The 20418-nt window shown below is 39.9% G+C and overlaps 1 protein-coding gene across 3 annotated transcripts in view; it reads left to right on the forward strand.

Moving 5' to 3' along the window:
- The window catches only part of SMAP2 (small ArfGAP2), a 58386-nt gene that overhangs the window by 30185 nt on the left and 7783 nt on the right, over nt 1-20418 (forward strand). For 2 of the 3 annotated variants that reach the window (XM_074217644.1, XM_074217642.1), the window contains exons 2-8: nt 8539-8672; nt 9631-9716; nt 10890-10968; nt 15599-15685; nt 16678-16759; nt 17820-17932; nt 18559-18724. In XM_074217644.1, the coding sequence (XP_074073745.1) occupies nt 9634-9716; nt 10890-10968; nt 15599-15685; nt 16678-16759; nt 17820-17932; nt 18559-18724 (610 nt within the window). In that variant the 5' untranslated portion in view covers nt 8539-8672; nt 9631-9633. The remainder of the gene's footprint in view (nt 1-8538; nt 8673-9630; nt 9717-10889; nt 10969-15598; nt 15686-16677; nt 16760-17819; nt 17933-18558; nt 18725-20418) is intronic. The other variant, XM_074217643.1, reaches the window with a different exon arrangement.

Below are 20418 nucleotides of genomic sequence, written 5' to 3' on the forward strand. Positions count from 1 at the left end.
TTATCTATTAAATGCTGACCAGACACATAGGAGTCACTGTAAATGAGATGACTCTTAAATGTTTGATGGCTCTTAGGAAAGTTATTGTTTCAAGCCCGGGAAGGAGCTGTGTACAACTTTGATTCCTATCCCTATATACCAAGCTTAAATTAGAAGGTTTTTGTCCCCGAGCATTTCCTGAATCTGTGTCCTGGAACTCTTACTAGTTCTTTTTCAACTTGCTTTCTAGAAGTTTTGTCCAGTCTTTCATTTTTCAATCCTTTTCTAATCCTACCTCTCTCTGTTTGATCATAGTCATTCTGTTCTTTACAATTGTTATGCTCTGTAAGGTTCTCTTTATTTCATAGATCACACTCTGCTTCATTGTACAGTATGACTTGGCTTATACATTTTATTTCTTGAAAACATTAAGTATCATAGTTTCTAAGTTAAGTTTCACAGATTTTCCCCCTAATACCTATGCTTATGGCTGGGTACTATTCCAGGGCTTCCAAAATTAAGTGCTGAGGAGTCAAGGACTGTCTTTTCCTGGAATAGAAACCTGGTTGAAGAATAATGTCTTGCCCATGACTCTATTTCCATCATACACAATTAATAGTTAATATGAGAACAGAAGGAAAACATTTATTTATTCTCTGAGAATAAGTAGGTCCAGTGGGTAGAAGTTATAGGACAGTGGACATACATCAGATCAATATGAAGGAGAAGCTTCCCCATAATTAGTTCTGTACAACTGAAATCAGCTGTCTGCTGAGGTAGTGCAACATTAGTTGGAAGTGGAATTAGTGCAACTGTTGAGTTTATTCCTGTATTCATGGAATTTCACAGAGAACCCTGTAATTGGCAGAATCTCAGAATTGGGAAGGACTATGGTAGCTATTTCATCTAAACCATATATCTGAGTAAGAATCCTACCTGATAAACCAAACCCAGTGAGTGGTCAGTTAGCCTCCAATTTGAAGAACTCTTGAGACTAATGAGATACTAACTAGCACTGAAAGTAGCCCATTCTCTATTTGGACAGCTCTAATTGTCAGAAAGACAAAAGGAAACACAGACAAGTAGAATGACTTTGAAGGTCACATGTTGAATTTATGGAGATTCACAGTTTAAGCCTTGTTTTCACATTCCTCTTTTGGTCTGCTTGTCCATGGAAATGCTCATTTTATTTGGTGTTTGTTAAATTCAGAATAAAGAAAGTTCTTCCTTTTATTTGGTTGACTTTTTCTCTATGCTCCTCTTTTGCCCTTCTCCCCAGGTTCTTCTAGGTCTGTCAGACTTGTCTTCTACATTGAAACAGAAAAGGTTTTTATATATGAATGGGCCTTTCTTGAAGATAACTTATATTCTTTGAGTCTAATGTACTTTTGGCACTGAATTAATTTGCTTTTCTTTCCTAAGGATTCTAAAATCTTAGCTGGTGTTTTGTCTATTGAGTAATTTGGTTCCAATCTCATTTTAATTTCGGTCCAGTCTTGCAAGGTGGATGGAAATAGTGTTCTTGCAGAGTTCTCTGTGAGTGATGGAGTATTGAGCAAGCTTGTCTTTTGACCTCATGGTTCCTTAAAATATTTGCAGAAGTACAAGGTTCTTGTTTACCATTATTTTGGAAAAAGAGAACTGAGTGAACCGGCCTTCCATGCACATGGGAAAATGTCTGCAATCCCACAGACCAGAAATACATGTCCATCTTTCCCAGAAGGCCCTGTTATAGCTATGCAAGCCAGTGCCCCCAGGGGTGTTGAAAGGTTATGGAGATGAAGACATTAAAATACACACCATGTGTGAAGAGAAAGCGGGGGAGGGGAAGGGGAAAGGGAAAGGGGAGAAGGAGAGGAAGAGAGGGAGGGAGGGGGAGAGATGTACACACGCATGCACCTCTTTTTTCCTGCCTTAGGCTTCTGAATGAACTGCATCCTTATGGACCAGTATTTTCAATATGATTTCAATTTTGGTCAGCACCTTCTGGCTCACTGTAAATTGGTTATCTGATTTCTTTTGTTTGTTGCAGCATAAATTCTAAGTGAACATCTATTTGGTAGATTACAAAATTAGTTTTCTTTGCTATCACCATGTGCCTTTCTCTTCTGAAAGTGGTGTTAAGGTGGGGGGGGACAAAGGCTGAAAGAGGGATCATTTCAGTTGTATTTTAGTTAACTAAGATTTTATTGTAGAGAAAGATATCTTCATATAGATATCTATCTGTGTGTGTGTTGTATGTGTGTGTATCCATATCCATGATGATAGAACATAGGATCTGAGCATCCAAAGAACCCTGAGAGATTGGTGTTTTTTAATCCAAAGTTTGGTTCAGATCAGTAAAAAAATTCAATTATGTTTTGGGAATCACTTTGCCTTTGTAGCCTCTGCACTGCATTTGTGGGAATAGGGATTGCAAAACCTCAGAGAAGGGAGTGAGGGGCAGAGACAGTTCTTTTAAGTATGAGCTAAGGAGTGACATTTAAGTTTGGTCACAAGATTAGATGCCTCTTCTCTCTTCTTTGAAGGTGTAGGATATAGTGCACAATATATGTTAGTTAATTTTTCTGTTTTTTTCCTCTTTTTTTATTCTTTGTAAGGCATTAGTCTCTTGGATAGAGTTTAGGGAAATATGTCTGAAAATGTAGGTGATGTAAATCCACAAGGTAAATTATTAAAAATTTATTTAAAAGTAAAAAAAGGACTTAAAATATGGGGACTTTTATTTTAATTACTGTGGAGCAATAAAAATTTGCCATAGTTTATAGCTAAGAAAAACACTAATCATGTCAAACACCTGTTTGTACTGATGAAGCCCAGAGAGGAAAATGGAACTTTCCCAAGGTCATATACTCAGGGTCTGCCTCTTAGTAATCATATGACCTTGAGCAAGTCCCTTTACCCTTTCCGAGCCCTCTCTGGTTCCTAATTTGTAAAATGAGTAAATCAGATAGTTCTACGGTCCCTTCCAGTACTCCTCTGGGATGTCTCAGATTTGCTTATAATAACAACTCATTCAATGATCAGAATTTATTAAAATATTTTTCTTTAGATTCTGCTTCTAGGAGAAATGAGAATATGATTAAAAAGCAAAACTAACTTTGGTATAAGGGGTTAATGCTTGGTACAGCTACTGACACATGGTAAATCTGCCAAATACCTGGTATCAGAAGACTTGAGCTCAAATTCCCTGCCACTTATTGCCTGTGTGACTGTGGTAGGGTGAATAACGTCTCTGGGCCTCATTTTCATCAAATATAAATGGTGTTGGACTAAATGACTTCTAAGCTTAACCCTTAAAGCCCTAAATCTATGATCCCATAATTTTCATTTTAAACATAAGTTACCCCTCTCTCCTGGGGCTGTACATTGTGCATTTTGCCATGTATTATCCAACTGCACCTGTTCTTTTAAGCAGTGAGGGCTGATGAAAAAGATTAATGTCATGGGAAAAACATTGGGCTTAAAGCTGAAAGACTTGGTAGTGGTGGTGGTGGTGGTGGTGGTGGTGGTGGTATTCCAATGCCAGCTTTGCCAGTTACTACAACTGTGACATTGGGCAAGTCATTTTCCTTCTTTGTACCTCTGTGTCCTCATCTATAAAATGGGAGAATGGGACTAAATTCTGTGACCCATCTCTAAATCCTATGGTCCATCAATGCCATGATATTCAAAATGAAGGTTTTAGGATCCTAACAAAACAAAACCTCAGTTATAAAGAAGGATTTAGTTACTTTTGTTTTACTAAGACAAGAAATTGCATGAGTATGCCTAAGAAAGATTTTCACCAACCTCTATTAAAAGGTAGGGACCTTTTGGTTACTTTTATGTTTTTTTTTAAGGTTTTTTTGCAAGGCAATGGGGTTAAGTGGCTTGCCCAAGGCCACACAGCTAGGTAATTATTAAGTGTCCGAGGTCGGATTCGAACTCAGGTACTCCTGACTCCAGGGCCGGTGCTCTATCCACTGCGCCACCTAGCTGTCGTTAACCAAAGCAGTAGTCCCTGAGCACTTTAGTTAGTTGAGGTTTTACTTTAATGCTTTTCTTCCCCAAAGCTAATTTTAGCTTATTTCTGTGAATATTGTACATCTCAACAGTTCTGAGGCAAGTCAGGGGAGAAAGAGATAGAGATAGAGACCATCTCCAATCACATGACTCCCCACAGAAACAACCTCATAGGGGTAGCTAGGTGGCGCAGTGGATAGAGCACCGGCCCTGGAGTCAGGAGGACCTGAGTTCGAATCCGACCTCGGACACTTAATAATTACCTAGCTGTGTGGCCTTGGGCAAGCCACTTAACCCCATTGCCTTGCAATAAACCCTAAAAAACAAAAACCAAACCAAACCAAAAAAAACAGCTTCATAAATGATAGTTATGTTCCCAGTCTAGTCCATCAAGTAACAACTCAAATTTGCACAATGTTTGTCAGTTTGCAAAGTGATTTCCTTAGGACGACTTTGGGAATGTACAGAGTTTATGTCATTTTATTTAATCGTTACAGTGAGCATGTGTAGTTGGGAATATAAATATCTCCATTTTACAGAGGAAGAAACAGGCCCAGAAAGGGGAAGTGAGTTTTCTAGGGTTTCACTATTGTCCCCCCCCCATAGAGAGGAGAAAAAGGAGCAAAAGTTAGTGTTTTATGTATCTGTTTCTTGTATGTTAATAATATTTTAAGAGAGATGATATAAATTTTTTTTTTTAGGTTTTTGCAAGGCAAATGGGGTTAAGTGGATTGCCCAAGGCCACACAGCTAGGTAATTATTAAGTGTCCAAGACCGGATTCGAACCCAGGTACTCCTGACTCCAGGGCTGGTGCTTTATCCACTGTGCCACCTAGCCGCCTCGAGATGATATAAAATTTAAAAAGTCACTTAACCCCATTGCCTTAAATAAATATAATTTTTTTAAAAAGAGATATGATGATGTTTGTGTTTTGTTCTCAAAGAAGATAACATCAGGGAGGTGATGCCATGACAAACACATGAATTGGGATTTTAGTGAGGCAGAGCTATGCTAAGTCACCAGCATCCATTTCTCTTTCAGACCTCAAATTCAATCTCAGACACTTGCTAACTGGGTCACCATGGGTAAGATATTTAACTGCTGTCTCAATTTTCTCATCTTTAAAATGGGGATAATAACTTATGAAAGTTGGTGTGAGGACCAGAAGAGATCATCTCACTAAAACTCAATGCTTGGCTCAGAAGAGGTGCTGAATATAAATACTTCCTTTCTTCTGCTTAATAGTTTATTTATGTGGTTCATTTCTCTTCTTTTGTAAAAGCTTCCCACATCTTGAGGCAGCTGCCTCCTCCTTTGTGCCTTAGTATTTCTAGTTGTCTTTAGGTTGTACTCTCCTTCATTGTGTACCTCCTCTTTGTCTGATTCACCTAATTAAGAAACCTTCTGGCATTTGCAGAATCCACACACTTTTCCTTGGGGCTCAGGAAGTCACCTTACATCCTAAACTTTCTTGGGTTTTGTAAATAAGGTATAGAGAAGGAGGGCACTATAGCTAAGTGAGAACTTGTAAAGAATACATAACAAAAAAGAAAACTGCTTAAAATCCTATGACATAAAATATCCAATATTTTCCATAATACCTTTATCTTTTCTTGTGAACCTTATAAGGCAAACTTCTATCTAATATTCTATCTAATGACTATTTTTTTCCTCAAGAGGAACTAAATTGACTTGTCTTCAAGAATTTTAGTCATTTTACTTCCATATCTCTCTGCTTATTTCCATTATCTCAGAAAAAGGCAGTTGTAAGGAAAAGGGGAAAGTTGATACCTTTGGCATCTAGTAGGATTTCCTAGACTAATATTAGTTTAAAAAGGAACTTGTAGCAAATGTTCTTTGCTTAATGGGGTGTGAGAGGAGAAAGAATCAAAACTCCTTGAGTCTGTTTGAGCATCTCTAGATATACTTAGCCATGACACTCCAGGACAGTGCAATCTGCCCACCTACTTGGCCTAGCCTAGTCACAACCCACCCAATCTGCTCACCTATCTCTTTAGTTGAAGAAAACATAGATATCTGTTCAGAACATGGAATCTAGGGGTTGGAAATGACTTCAAAGGATATTTTGTCCATCCTCTTGCCCATTGCACAAAATACGTCAATTGCATCCCTGAGAAATGGTCAGTTATATGACTGCAAGGCCCCAATTGAAAACCTTTCTGGCTTAAATAAGATAAAAGTCACCTCCAAAGCATGACAAAGCAGTAGCAAAAGACTGTCCTGAAAATAATAGTAATGTTTGATGAATGAATGAATAGCAAACCTTGTGTGTAGGGTACTACCCTAAAGGAATTATAGTTTACCACTGCTCTAAATGGTATAAAGTTATATAGATGAACACGAGGTTGGGGTGGGGAGGTTTTGGTTGGTTTCTCATTGGAGTCATTATTGATATTTCAGGGCTGACTGACATGCCGTTCATGTTTTTGCATCCAGCTTTGCTTTTCATGTTGGGGACAGGAATTGCTAACCATGTGTACTCAAGGATTCAGTGCTTCTGACTTTTTATGTGAAATGTGGTCTTTTGACTGTTTGTGAAACCTAAATTTTACAGCTCCTAAGTGAGAATAGCAGTGTGAAAACAGCACATAGTTCTCCAAGAATTCTCTTTTGCTCTAACCCAGGTGTTGCTTGCCTGTGTACTGTGTGCTCTTTTCTCCTCACAATGCTTGTAATTTGGAGTGTGTGAGCCATTGAGAAAGTTCTTATGGACTTATTTCAAGTAGTTGGGTATTTTGGTAAAGCCATAGATGTGTCTATAAACAGATTTTGAGTATGACTGTTATTTGGTGTCATGAAGGGTATAGGAGACTTTGCAGTGAATGAAACTTGGAATGAAATGGGGCTTTGAATTTCCCTTCTGCCACTTCTTAACTATGAGGATCATGGAGGTCACCTGCTCCTACTCTCATTTTGACAGAGAAATTGCATCTCTGGAGATTTGGGGCCTTGCCCAAAATAACACACAGTAATAAGTAGCAGAGCCTACATTAGAACTTGTCTTCTGATTTCACCTTCTGAGACTCAGTTTCTTAGGGGACAGAGTTGCCCTACATGATCTTAAATCTTGTTTCCAACTCTGACATCTATGGTTCAATACCTTGTGGTTCTATATTAATTATGTTGAGACTTCAGGTAGAATGAGTCCCATCTAGGGGTTGTAAGGAGGACTTGAAGACTCTGCTTTTTGGGGACATCTGATAGACAACCTACCACCTAAAAGTACTATTTCTATAAAGGAGATTCTCATTTATTACAGACTTGAGTTTAAACACTGCAATTAAAAACTGCAAAGTTTCTCTTTTGCTGCTTCAAGCACAAGACCTATTTTTTTGCGGGGAGAGATAGTATCAGACAATGGGCTGTGGAAAATCACTCAGTGTCTCTTCTTTCTTTGGTCCATTTCCTCAATATAATACCATTTTACTATGTACCTATATTACCCTTGTGGAGTGTGGTGAAGTGGGAAATGAACATGTGCATTTCCTATAGTTTCTCTGGCCAAAGTCTACTGTTTTAAATCTTTGTGATTTTTCAGAGAGGAAGTAGCTAGTAATTCAGGGCATTTAAGAGGTATCACTTTAATCCACTGCTGGGGAATGAGGGGAATGACTGTATTACAAGTTTCTGTGTGCAGTCTATGTCTGAGAATCTTAATGTGTTCAAGGAGGATTGTGAATTATATGGCAGCTTCCAATCTAATTTGTTTCTGTAGCTTAGCCAGGCAGGGACACCAACCCAAGTGGAAGGCAGCCTTATTAAGGGTAGCTCTTGTAACATGTTTTTAGACCTTTTTGGGGAAGGATAAAAAAGACTAAATAAAAACCTGAGTTTCATTATGGGCTTTGGTCTACTGTTGCATATCTTTTGTTCAGTCATTTCAGTCATGTCTGACCCTTTGTGACCCCATTTGGAATTTTCTTGGTAAAGGTATTGGAGTGGTTTGCCATTTCCTTCTATAAGCTCATTTTATGGATGAGGAAACTGAGGTAAAATAGAGTTAAGTGATTTACTGAGAGTCACACAGCTAGTAAGAGTTTGAACCTAGATTTTTAACTTGGGAAGATGAATATCCTAACTCCAGACCTAGCTTTCTATCTACTGTGCCACCTAGCTGTCAAAAAATGCCTCTTACTGGTAGGAAAACTGAGATCTGGGTTTTTTTTAACAATTAATTGTAAAGCCCCTTAAGGTGGGAATTTGGTAACCAGGTAGCAGCTATCAGATTCAGAAAGATAGGTTGAATAGACGATGACTTTTACTTTGCTGTCCTTCTCTCTTGGTCTTTGCCTTCTCATTTAATTAAAGGAGTACAGCCTGTGAGTTTGGGTTCTGACATTGTCAAATAATAGGAAAAAGAAAGCCTCTTTAGTGCTCCTCTGGTAGTCTGAGGCAACTAATAAAAGGTATACTCCATTGAACTCTGGTCTTTATTGTAGTGGGAACATGGAAGTTTTATGGTGTTCTTCTCTTTGGAATCCCCTCTCTATGAATGAATAAATAACCAGCCCTTTCCCTGACCCTCTTCCTAGGACCACGATGGGCCTCCTGGAACCTTGGTGTATTCATCTGTATCCGATGTGCAGGAATTCACAGGAACCTCGGTGTGCACATTTCCAGAGTGAAGTCAGTCAACCTAGACCAGTGGACACAAGAGCAGATTCAGGTAATGGACACAGGTTCCAGTTAGCACAGCTACCACAAACATGAAAACTGGTAAACATTCTTTCCCAGGAGGGTGGGTTGCTAAAGATGTTAAGTGAACCCAGAGACCAGAAAGCAGCCCTTCATTTGGGAACACTCCCTGTTGGAGGCAATAAAGAAACTAAGTTGTTATTAGTGTTGTGCTGTCCTAGATAAGATAGGAGATGGTTGTCAAGAATTACAGTGGCCAAAAAGTATGCCATCTGGTGATGAGACTTTCCAAGCTTAGCCAAACTGGTCTTTAGCCAGTGAACCTAGTCTCTTGCTGGTCTCAATTTTCTCTGTAAAATGAGGAACCTGAACTAGATTGTCTCTAAGGTCCCTTCTAGTTCTAAAGACCTCTCTGACTTTCTCCCTAGTCTCTTGGGATAATTTGGGCAACTGCATCAGTGCCAAAGCTAGGGGCTACACCTTATACTTTTTTCTGGCTTTCTCTCCATGGATAAACAATATGTTTTTTGACTGTTAAATACTTATGTAAAGCTTCATATATTTACAAAGACCATTTTCATTAGGCAGTTGCCTGTTTTTTCCCTGCAGACCAGCTGCTTCTCTTCCTGGGAAGTGATCCAGAGTCCTAGAGTGACAGTATACCTTGCTGCTACACTCTAGCCACAGAGCTGGGACTTTAACTATAGACTTCCTTTAAACCCTACTTCCCCAGAGGTGTGTAACAACTGTTTTCCATCTCCTTTTGGTCTGAAGTGTCAGTACCTTAGCACCAAAGAGGTGGTTTTTTCAGGCTAAGTGTTTCTATAGACTATTACTGATATAGAATTCCAGTCTCATCTTTTCCTAGGGACACTACAATGTATAGAGATAGCTGCTTTTTTAACTGGACTCCTCAGTGAGATAGAAACCCTATTAAATGTCATCCCTTCTGAGGAACATTAAGTTTTAGTGTTCTCTTTGAATTGCAGTGCATGCAAGAGATGGGTAATGGGAAAGCCAACCGACTGTATGAGACCTACCTACCTGAAAACTTCCGGCGACCTCAGACAGACCCGTATCCTTTCTGACCTGGAACTCCCTGCACTGTGGAGGCTGGTGATTCAGCATTACTGTATAGGACCAGAAACATTGAATTTGGAACAGCTATATAGGGATCATTCAAGGCAATTAAAACTCGACACAGACCTCCCTCCCTGAAATCAGAAGGTTCACATGTCTACTAAGGGAAGAACTCTATCCAGGTGTTCATGTCTAATCCAAATTATTCTAGTCAGAATTGTAGTGGGTTCAGTGTGAATTCTCCCACATGGAATCATTTCTGACCTTTGATAAATTTATAAGACCATAAAAAGAAAAATTAGTTTGCTAATTTCTATTTCTATCCATACAGTCCAAAATGCTTTTATATGCAATCATTTTAGCTCATCCGTTCCACCCTATCTATGACAAAATTAGAACTTTTGGCTAGTTTACTTGTCTGGGGGGCGGGGTTGGAGGCAGTGGAGAGCACTGAGTATTATAAAACAGAGCATATGCTGTATTTACCACTTGCTCTTAAAGAATACTTTAGATTTTTCCTTCTTCCTTTAGCCAGCAAACCTAGTCTCCTACTGGTCTCAGTATTCTCTTTGTGTGGGGGAGCCATCTACCAACTCAGATTCCACCTCTAGTCTGCCTTGATTTTATAAGTTGGTAGAGCAGAGACAATGCAGTCCCTGTAGCCATCACTCTGAATATGAGTCTCTCTCTCTCACTAACCCAGGAGGCTGTGTTGTACAGACCTAGAGTTCAAAGTTTTTTTGGTGTGAGTGGACCTGCCAGGGGTTGTGCTTCAGTGGCACTGCCTTCAAGAGCTTTTTACATGATAAAGCATCAGACTCAGGCTTTAATGGAGGCAAATTTCAATGGCAGACTATTTACTGTAGCTATTCAAAAGAATCATGGAAAATGAGATGCCAATAGATTTGAATGGATGGTGGGCAAAGGATGGGAAGTTTGTTCCAAGAAGCTGAGCATGAGATACCACAAGGAAATGTGGGGAAACCAGGTAGAGAGAAAGTCTCCTTTGAGAATGAAGAGGGAATGAGAACTTGTTCGGAAAAGGAAAAACAAGAAAGTGACTCATTGATATTGTTTGTTTTTACATCTACTTTTCTCAGTTCTAGTAGTCTTTTTAAACTAGAGTTGACCATCCTTGTTTACTTCAGCCTTAATCAACTGCTTGCAGGGCTGTAGAAGGATTTATCAGAGATAAATATGAGAAGAAGAAGTACATGGACCGAAGCCTGGACATCAATGCATTTAGGGTTAGTTTTATGTCTTTTATGTAAATGAGGTAAACCAAAAAAAGAACCTGGAAATCACCCTGCAAGGGACTTACAAACCACCAGTAAACATCCTTTTAATTATGTCAGAAGGAGGAAGGAAGTGAAGTAGAGAAATGTGGGGCCACTCGATTTTGGTGCAAGGACCAGTGTTCTGGAACTAGAAAGAGACTGAATACTTTAACTTGGTCTATACCAAGGATGATGATTGGGGAAATCCCACTCTCACCCTGGACCCTGGCAAGTACAAATGACTAGATCAAAGAATGATAGACATAAGACAAATTGTTCTTCAAATGAATAAGACAAGTCAACACATACCAGTCTTGTGCCAAAAACTGTGCTGGGGTGAAGTGACCATATTGGACTTGAAGGTCACACCCTTTGGGACAGGAAAGACTAGTGGGTAGAATGCCATTCATGTGCAGTGAGTGCTGTCTTAGTCATTCCTTGGAGGGTCACCCTGTGGCATACATATTGGAAAATACCTGGAGCTGGGTGCTAAACCACTCCCCAAGCACACTCTTGTCCAACTATTATGGAAATATATTTAAACAAGATTTTCTGTAGTAAAGCACTTTGTCTCTCTCTCTCTCTCTCTCTCCCCCCCCTCCCCCTCCCTCCCTGTAAAGCAAGAACCATATGCTCCCAACTGTAGGAGAATTATGCCTTCAGCTCCATGTGGCTGGACTCACTCCTTGAATATAAGCCCTGCCATCTCTTATGACTTTCTCTCTCTCTCTCTCTCTCTCTCTCTCTCTCTCTCTCTCTCTCTCTCTAGCATTCTCACCTAGATATTTGTTATTCAGCCTGTCCTCAAGAAGCTTATTGCCTTTCTAGGAAAAAGTTTAAACTGTGAACTTTGCAGCCTTGTAAAATAAAAGTCCTGGGCTTTCCCAAAAAACAAAACAAAATAAAAAACCTGTGCTAGGGATCTAAAGAAAAGTAAAAAAGCCAGTTTTTACATCAAATTTCATGAGAAAGACAACATATCACCAATTATATACTGACAAGATACATACAGGACAGAGGGAAGGCAGCTGTGAGGGGGATTAGGAAGGGTTTCTTTTAGAAGGCAGGACTTTAGCTGAGAATTGAAGGAGCTGGGAAATATATACGTGAAGGGAGAGAGTTCCAGGTGTGCAGGACAACCAGTGAAAAGGCCCAGTTAGGAGAGGGAAAGTGTTACTCAAAGAATAGCAAGGAGATTCAAGGAAGTTAGGTCCTTAGATCAAGTCAGCATAATAGAGTTAGATAAACTACTAAGAAGGGATGGTAAATAAATGTATTTTGTTCCCCTGTTGCCCTAAGAATGAGCCTGTTATTACAAAAGGCCATTACGCCATGTATGATGATTGCCAAAATTGCCCCTGTGGCAGAGGAGAGTTTTAAAGGGGGATCTGGGACCTATTAGATGATAGTCTTATTTCCAAATCCAGAAAGCTTATCAGATCTGTAATAATCATTCAGGTCACTAAATACTTAAAGCCTATTGGTGAGAAGACAGGATGGTTTCACTAAGGGCAAAATCTACCTCAGTAATCACTTAGGACTTTTTGAGAGGATAAATATGTGCTGATGGGGAAGTACCAGTATTTAACCTTTTTTTAAGCCTTTAACAAAGGTTACATACTTTGAAGACTCTCTTTTAAAAAATTGAGTCTAGGGGCAGCTAGGTGGCGCAGTGGATAAAGCACCGGCCCTGGAGTCAGGAGGACCTGAGTTCAAATTCGCCCTCAGACACTTAATAATTACCTAGCTGTGTGGCCTTGGGCAAGCCATTTAACCCCATTTGCCTTGCAAAAAAAAAAAAAAAAAATTGAGTCTTCCTTGCCCTTTCATTAACCAACTCAGAAACAGGATATCAGACATAGTGATAGAAACTTCTATAGATAAAAAGGGTAAGGTTCTTCAGAGATCAAAACAGGTACCAACATTATCTAACAGTCAGCGCAGTTCAACAGACTAACAGCTCAGTGTATTCAAGGAATTGCATAAGGTGACAAAGATGGAAAAATTAAATAGCTCCTGCTCTCAAAGAGTTCACATCTAATTGGAGGCATACACCCTACTCAAAAATAAATATGATAAAGGGTGGCTTGGTAGCTCAGTGGATAGAGCACTGGCCCTGGAGTCAGGAGGACCTGCGTTCAAATCCGCCCTCAGACAATAATTACCTAGCTGTGTGGCCTTGGGCAAGCCATTTAACCCCATTTGCCTTGCAACCCCCCCCAAAAAAAACCCCTAAAAATAAATGATACAAAAAAAATGTGCTAGCAGGAAAAAAGAGACAGGCAAAATGTTCTGAGAAATTTGAGAAAGGAAAGACCCCTTTCTCTTGAAGGGGAAGAAATGCTTCATAGAGACAGTGGCAGTACATGAGTTCGTATGTGGAGGAAAAAAAGAACTATAACCAGCTATAGAGGAAGAAGGAATGTCGTGGGACCCACTTAACATTCAATCCAATGCAGTTCAAGAAACTGCATATGCAAAAGTGTGAAAAATAGGAAGGAACAGGACAAGAATTGGGGAAGGGAAAGGAAAAGAATTCCTTTTTCCATAAACTGTATAGAGCAGAATCATGAGAGAGAGAGGCAAAGTGGGTTCCTCAGAAATTTCAGGAATTGTAAGTTTTATAGACAAAGGGAGTAAATCTTATTTCATTGGTCTGATGATCTCTTGTGAGGAAACCCAGGCTGCTAATAATGGTCAGCATCTTCTTTGTGGGCATTAAGAGATTTAGTGACATGTCCATTGTGTTCCAACTAGTTCTGATTTCAGTAGTGACACCAACCCCTGTGACAGGTAGTAAAAAGTTAAACCAATGGCAATGTAAGACCCTAGAATCTTACTAGCTTATGTTGAATGAAAAGGATAGTAAAAGCTGAGTTTGCATGGAGGTGATTTTTTTGGGGAAAGAACCCCAAGTATACCCATAGGTTGTTGTATTCAGAGTCATGAGTAATGGCTCTGACAGTCTTTGCGTATTGTTTCCTGACTATATCTACTCATAAGCTATCTCTAAGAAGTTGCTGGGAGTAAAACAGTTGTTCTACCCATTGTGAATCAAAATGCAATTGGGGGCAGCTAGGTGGCGTAGAGGATAAAGCACTGGCCCTGGAGTCAGGAGTACCTGGGTTCAACTCCGGTCTCAGACACTTAATAATTACCTGGCTGTGTGGCCTTGGGCAAGCCACTTAACCCCATTTGCCTTGCAAAAAAACCTAAAAAAAATGCAATTAGGTATGAACTAGATAAATCTGGAAAGGAAAGTAATTAAATAGGACCTTTTAACTTAAATTTTTATCTAACTATATATATATATATATATATATATATATATATATATATATATATATATATATGTGTGTGTGTGTATACATCTGGAATAATGTCCCTTTTTTCTGGTCACTATACAACAGTGTTATGGAACTAAAAGATCACTGACTTTTGAAATCTCAAAGGTCTAGAGTTGAATCTAGGGAGCTCTTCAGTTCACTATCTCTGTGACTCTGAGCAAGTCACTTTCCTTCACTGGGGCTCGGTTTCTCCATCTCTAAAATGAAGGTTAGGTTGGAAGATTTTTAAGTCACTTACAGCTCTAAAAATCATATCCTAAGTCTTTATGAGGGAAAAGGGGAGCAGGGAAGCTAGATGACGCAGTGAACAGAACACTAACTCTGGAGTCAGGAGGACCTGAGTTCAAATCCAGCCTCAGACACTTCATAATTACCTAGCTGTGTGGCCTTGGGCAAGCCACTTAACCCCATTGTCTTGCAAAAAAAAAAAAGAGGGAAAAAAGGGGACAGTTATACAAAGACAGAATAAAAACCTTAATTATCTTTAATCTGAAAAAAATAACAGTAGGCTCAGGTGAAATGTGGTCACAGACTATCCAGAGGTGGCAGAGGTCTCAGAGGCTGTCTAATCCAACCTGTTATCAGAGCACATGTATAAAATCATCCATCATTCTTCTTCATCCAGTCCAGGAAGGTTAGATGGAGGAAGGAGATGCCTTGGAAGAGATCCTACTCTAACACATATGGAGTAGTAACCTTGTTTCCCCAAGAGATGGTGTAGGTGAGAATAGATTTGTTTTTTTTTTTTTAACTCATAGAAGACAAAGCCATTATGATAACTCACATTTTTATGGTTCCTTGAGACTTCCATGGCCTTGCCTTATAATGACTCTTGGAATCAGGCAATAGAAATCTTTCCATCCCATTTTGCACTTGTGAAAAGTGATGCTTCTGAGGGCACAGTATTGATTTAAGTATTGGAGCCAGTATTTGAACTCAAGTCTCTGGACTCCAAGTTGAATTCTCTTTTGACTACACGATGCCACCACTCATTTTAGGTTACTAAGGTAACATCATCTATCTGTGGGTGTGCCTCATGTTTCTGTCATATGAGCTATATTTTGGTGTCTCTGGGGCAAAATGCTTGACAGGATGTGCTGCAGCTCTGAGCTATATAGCATCTGTATAAAATTGTGGGGCCTTGGAGCATCTCTATTAAAACTTGAGTTTTTAATGCTTGAACTTGTCAGACAATGAAGTGGTTCAAATCAGTATGTGTCCTTATGTGTTCTGCTTTGTTAAATCCTTCCCAGAAAGAAAAAGATGACAAATGGAAAAAGAGCAGTGAGCCAGTTCAAGAAAAGAAAGTGGAGCCTGTCATTTTTGAGAAAGTCAAAATGGTGAGTGGGGTGGGAGAGCTTTCTCAGGACCCTTGGCCTCCCTTTTCTGTTCAGTCCTAGGTGGTTCTACTATGTCAGGTGTTTCTTGGAACCAAGTGGGAACTTGAAGCTCCATAAAACAAAAGGCATTCCATGCCTGGCCATGTGACTAGAATGTAACCATCAGTGTTGGGTGAAAATACTTTCCAAACCCTCAGGTACTTGACCAACCCCGCTTCCTTGCACTTTCCATCATCCTTTCCTGACATCTTATTTTCTCATGTTTTCTTCCAAACTTCTCCTTCCTCTCTTGGCTTTTCTGGGCTTAGAAATTAGCTGTCTTGGTTTTCAATGTATCTCCAATGGTACTGGAAAGTCTTTCCATTTTCTTTAGTATGGCCAGACCAACAAAGTTTTGTTACTTTAGCTTTACTTTTGTGGCTATCAGTCTGGTTGCTTGCCTCTTTCTTTTGACAATGTTGAATGTTACTTTTTATTATCTCCTGTCAATATCTCTGAATAATACTAACATTTGCCAAGAGCATTTGTTATTTTTTTAGAATAATAGTAACTTTGATTCAAGATCATTTGTTATTTTTTAGGGAAATATTTATTTTCATATTGCCGTGGTTAGTAAAAGTTAAGGGAGAGATTAGCAGCAACAGTGGCCCTATGAGAGGATAAGCAATAAAGAAAGGTATAGGAGCATGAGAGTTTATCTAGGGAATTATACTCCCCAGGAGCAAGCTGTCCTACCAAAGGAAGACAAGAACATTTGTTATTTTTTTAAGAGTTCTTTGAAAAATCAGCTGGTAGGGCAGCTAGGTGGCATAGTGAATAAAGCACCAGCCCTGGAGTCAGGAGGATCTGAGTTCAAATGTGGCCTCAGACACTTAATAATTACCTAGCTGTGTGATCTTGGGCAAGTCATTTAACCCCATTGCCTTGAAAAACAAACAAAAAAAAGAAAAATAAACTTCATTTCTTTAATAATATTATATTTTTCTGTTTAGCCTCAGAAGAAGGAAGATCTCCAGCTACCTCGAAAAAGCTCCCCCAAAGCAATTGAGCCTGTAATGGACTTGTTGGGACTTGGTAAGGGTTATGCTTTCCAGTTCTTTCCTGGTTTAAAAAGGTCTGCTTTAATTGCTTCTTTGGAGGGCAGCTGGTAACCAAATGCTAGAGTTTTCTGCCACACTTTAACTCATCTCAGGTGTATTCAGTACCTACATTCCCTGTGCTGGTGGGGGGGGGATACAAAGATCAAGATAGCACAGACCCTTTTGTCAAGGAGCTTGCAAAATCCAAGGAAAAATACCACATACACGGGCGGCTAGGTGGCACAGTGGATAGAGCACCGGCCCTGGAGTCAGGAGGACCTGAGTTCAATTTCTGGCCTCAGACACTTAATAATTGCCTAGCTGTGGCCTTGAGCAAGCCACTTAACCCCATTGCCTTGCAAAAACCTAAAAAAAAAAAAAATACCACCTAACAAATAAGAAAAATGAGAAGTGCAAAGATAAACTTCAAGAAAGTGGCATTTAGAAACATGAAGAAGGAGCCCCCACTGATAAATCTTTGACAAGCTCTGTTGCCCTTCCCTATCTTCTTACCCTAGGAGATAGGAGTGGGGTGGGTGTGTTTGTGTGTGTGTGCACGTAAGTATGAATGTTACCCAAGCTAGTCCTCTTCTGAGGATTCAAGGTTTCACTAAAAACAACAATTAACTCCCTTATAGCACCTGGGCTATGGGACAGGCTTATGCTTAACCTCATCTTACTTCACAGACCTATTTGGTGATGACTTTGGGCTTTGTTTAGCTCCACACAGATGCAGATCATAAGCCTTCTGCCCCTTGGGAATTGTTGGGAGAAAAGGAATCACCTGGTGACCAACTCTAATTATTCTGTGTACCTTAGTAACATTAACCCTTGGGTCACAGGTGCACGTTCTTTGTTAGGCCTTTCCAGGTTGGATGATCTAGCAAGGACTTTTGTTCAACTTCAACTTCCAAGAATCCAGAGTCATCTTCCAACAGTGATGAAGCATCACAGGAAAATGTCAATAGGAATGTAGCCTCTGATGTAACATCAAAAATAAGTGGTCAGTGTTAGCATGTGCTTATGTTTTTGTGATTTCTTCTCACTCTTTCCAGATGCTCCTGTGGCCTCCTTCAGCATCACAAGCAGCAAGACCAGTAACACCCTAGAAAAAGATCTAGATCTCTTGGCCTCAGTTCCATCATCTTCTCTCTCGGACTCCAGAAAAGTGAGATTTGGGAATCTGGTTAGGCATGAAGCAAGTGTTAGGAGAGAAGAGTATTTAAAACTTTGTTAAAACATCAAGTCTCTGGATTGACCTTACCTGATCGGTTATCTCTTCTGTGTCCTCTCATCCATCAATGGCTTCTTGATTTTATTTGTCTCTTTTATGGAAAGAATGGGCTTCTCATTAAGTTTGTGTAAAGCTCTAAAGACTGACTGGGTTAGCATTCCTTTTCTGTGATCATCTTCTTGGGGGGGGGGTGAGAAAAACCATCCTGAGTAGTTCATCAAGCCAATGGCTTCAGGTTTATAAATAGTTTTTTAAAAAATTGATTTCATGGGGCAGCTAGGTGGTGCAGTGGATAAAGCACCGGCCCTGGAGTCAGGAGTACCTGGGTTCAAATCCAGTCTCAGACACTTAATAACTACCTAGCTGTGTGGCCTTGGGCAAGTCACTTAACCCCATTTGCCTTGCAAAAACCTAAAAAAAAAATTGACTTTATCTCTGGAAACTTGAGTTTTAAGCTATGAGGTATTATATAGCAAATATCATTGCTGATATTTAGGATGGGAAGGTAGTATTCCTCTCCCCCTGAGTCTCCTCACTCTTCCTTCCCTCTTCGCTCTAAGGTTGTAGGATCCATGCCAACTGCAGGGAATGCCAGTTCTGTGCCTGAAAATCTGAACCTGTTTCCTGAACCAGGGAGCAAAGCAGAAGAATCAGGCAAGAAGCAGCTATCTAAAGACTCCATCCTCTCACTTTATGGATCACAAACTCCTCAGATGCCTGCTCAAGGTATATTTCCTTGGGAAGGGAACTTCTTGAGCATTTTCATTGTTAAGGAATAATTTAGCATTTGGAAGGATACTTTCTGGTGGCACAGACTTAGGTACTTCCGTATATCCTATCTTGTTCTTGTTTGAACCCTTCCTGAGAAGCCACAGTGTCAGAAAGCAGATGGCAATTTAACAGCTGCCATTCTTCTAAAATAGTGCAATAAAAGATAGGGATCAGTCATGGGCCAGAGCCAGCCAGATAGGAGAAAGGAGCTGAGGTGCCGGGTTTGTCTTTAGAAAGGAGGTAACCATTAAAAGATGTAGTCATAAGTCTGGATGGACTGTTAAGGACGGGGCTTTTGACTAGAGTATCCCAGTTTCTTATATTGAGACAGACATTCATTCAGACCAATCTGGGCATTAAAGTCTTTGGGGAAAGATTCATAGCAAGCCTCTTACACTGGGGAGTATTTAGATATCAAGGCAAACTAAAAGTGATATTTTTAGCCAGGCTGGCTCTGCCTCCATGGACATGAGACCCATCAAAGAGTCCTACAGATTAAGATACAGCTTTGTGCTCCTTGAGAACCTTGTTAGTCTCTTTCAGACCTTTTCCCAAGTGTATCCACACATAGGTCTCAATCACTGCCTTCTCATTCCTGCTCCCTAAGAACAGATATTGTCATTTTTCACCTTATATAGTAACTTCTGCACGTTTTTTTGTCTAGACCTCTGATTTCATCTGGGTAGAGGAACTCTCATTATGGAAATATTTTCCATTAGTGTCAGTCAGCAACTTGATCTGTATAACTTGTCTCCTGGGCCCTAAGGGATTTTATCCAAAGGTCTTATAGGCAATATATGGTGGAGATATGTCTTGAATCCTTTTCCATCCTGATTCCAGAGTCAGAGGACCCAAAGTCAGATCTTCTTTCCATTCTTCACCCAGAATGTGCCCATTAGCAAGGCTCTTCCTTTCTCTGGGTCTCTGTTTCTTCATTTGTGAAAAAAAGTGTTGGACTGGTGATCTCTAAGGTCTCTCCCAATTTGTATATTCCCTGGTCCTGACATTTTTACAAACATTGACCAAAGGGGAAGCTAAGTGGCACAGTGGATAGAGTCCTGGCCTTGGAGACAGGAGGACCTGAGTTCAAATCCAGTTTCAGACACTTAATAATTGCCTAGCTATGTGACCTTGGGCAAGTCACTTAACCCTATTACTTTAAATAAATGAAATTTAAAAAAAAACACTAACCAAAGATTGATATAAATAGTGGGGGTTGCTCAGGATGTGAGCCCTGGATAGGGTGCAAGGGAAGAACTTCCTTCATGAGGATGAAAGGTTTCTTGGAGGAGGTGAGTTCTGAGTAGATTTATGAAGTAGAGGAGGAAAAGGTCCCCACAGGAAGGCAGTCCTGAGGGAGCTTAGGAGGAAGCAGCCAGCAGCATTGGTTTTTTGAAAACTAATCATCCCTTTCCTAAGCCTCAGTTCATTTATTTGTAAAATGGGGTTAGTAATTCTTACATTGCTGACCACCTTGTCACTGAGTTAAATGCTATATGTCTAAGTGTCATAGAAAGGAGAACTGGTGTTAACCTGATGTTAGTCATCATTTAAAGGAGCTCAGGGTAATTAGGGCTGGTATCTGGACACCTGAGCCTGAGGAATAGCTCTCATATAATGTCATGAGGGCATGTGTAGTGCCTCAGATC

This window comes from Macrotis lagotis, chromosome 1 (genome assembly GCF_037893015.1).
Source record: "Macrotis lagotis isolate mMagLag1 chromosome 1, bilby.v1.9.chrom.fasta, whole genome shotgun sequence".
NCBI classification, from domain to species: Eukaryota; Metazoa; Chordata; class Mammalia; order Peramelemorphia; family Peramelidae; genus Macrotis; species Macrotis lagotis.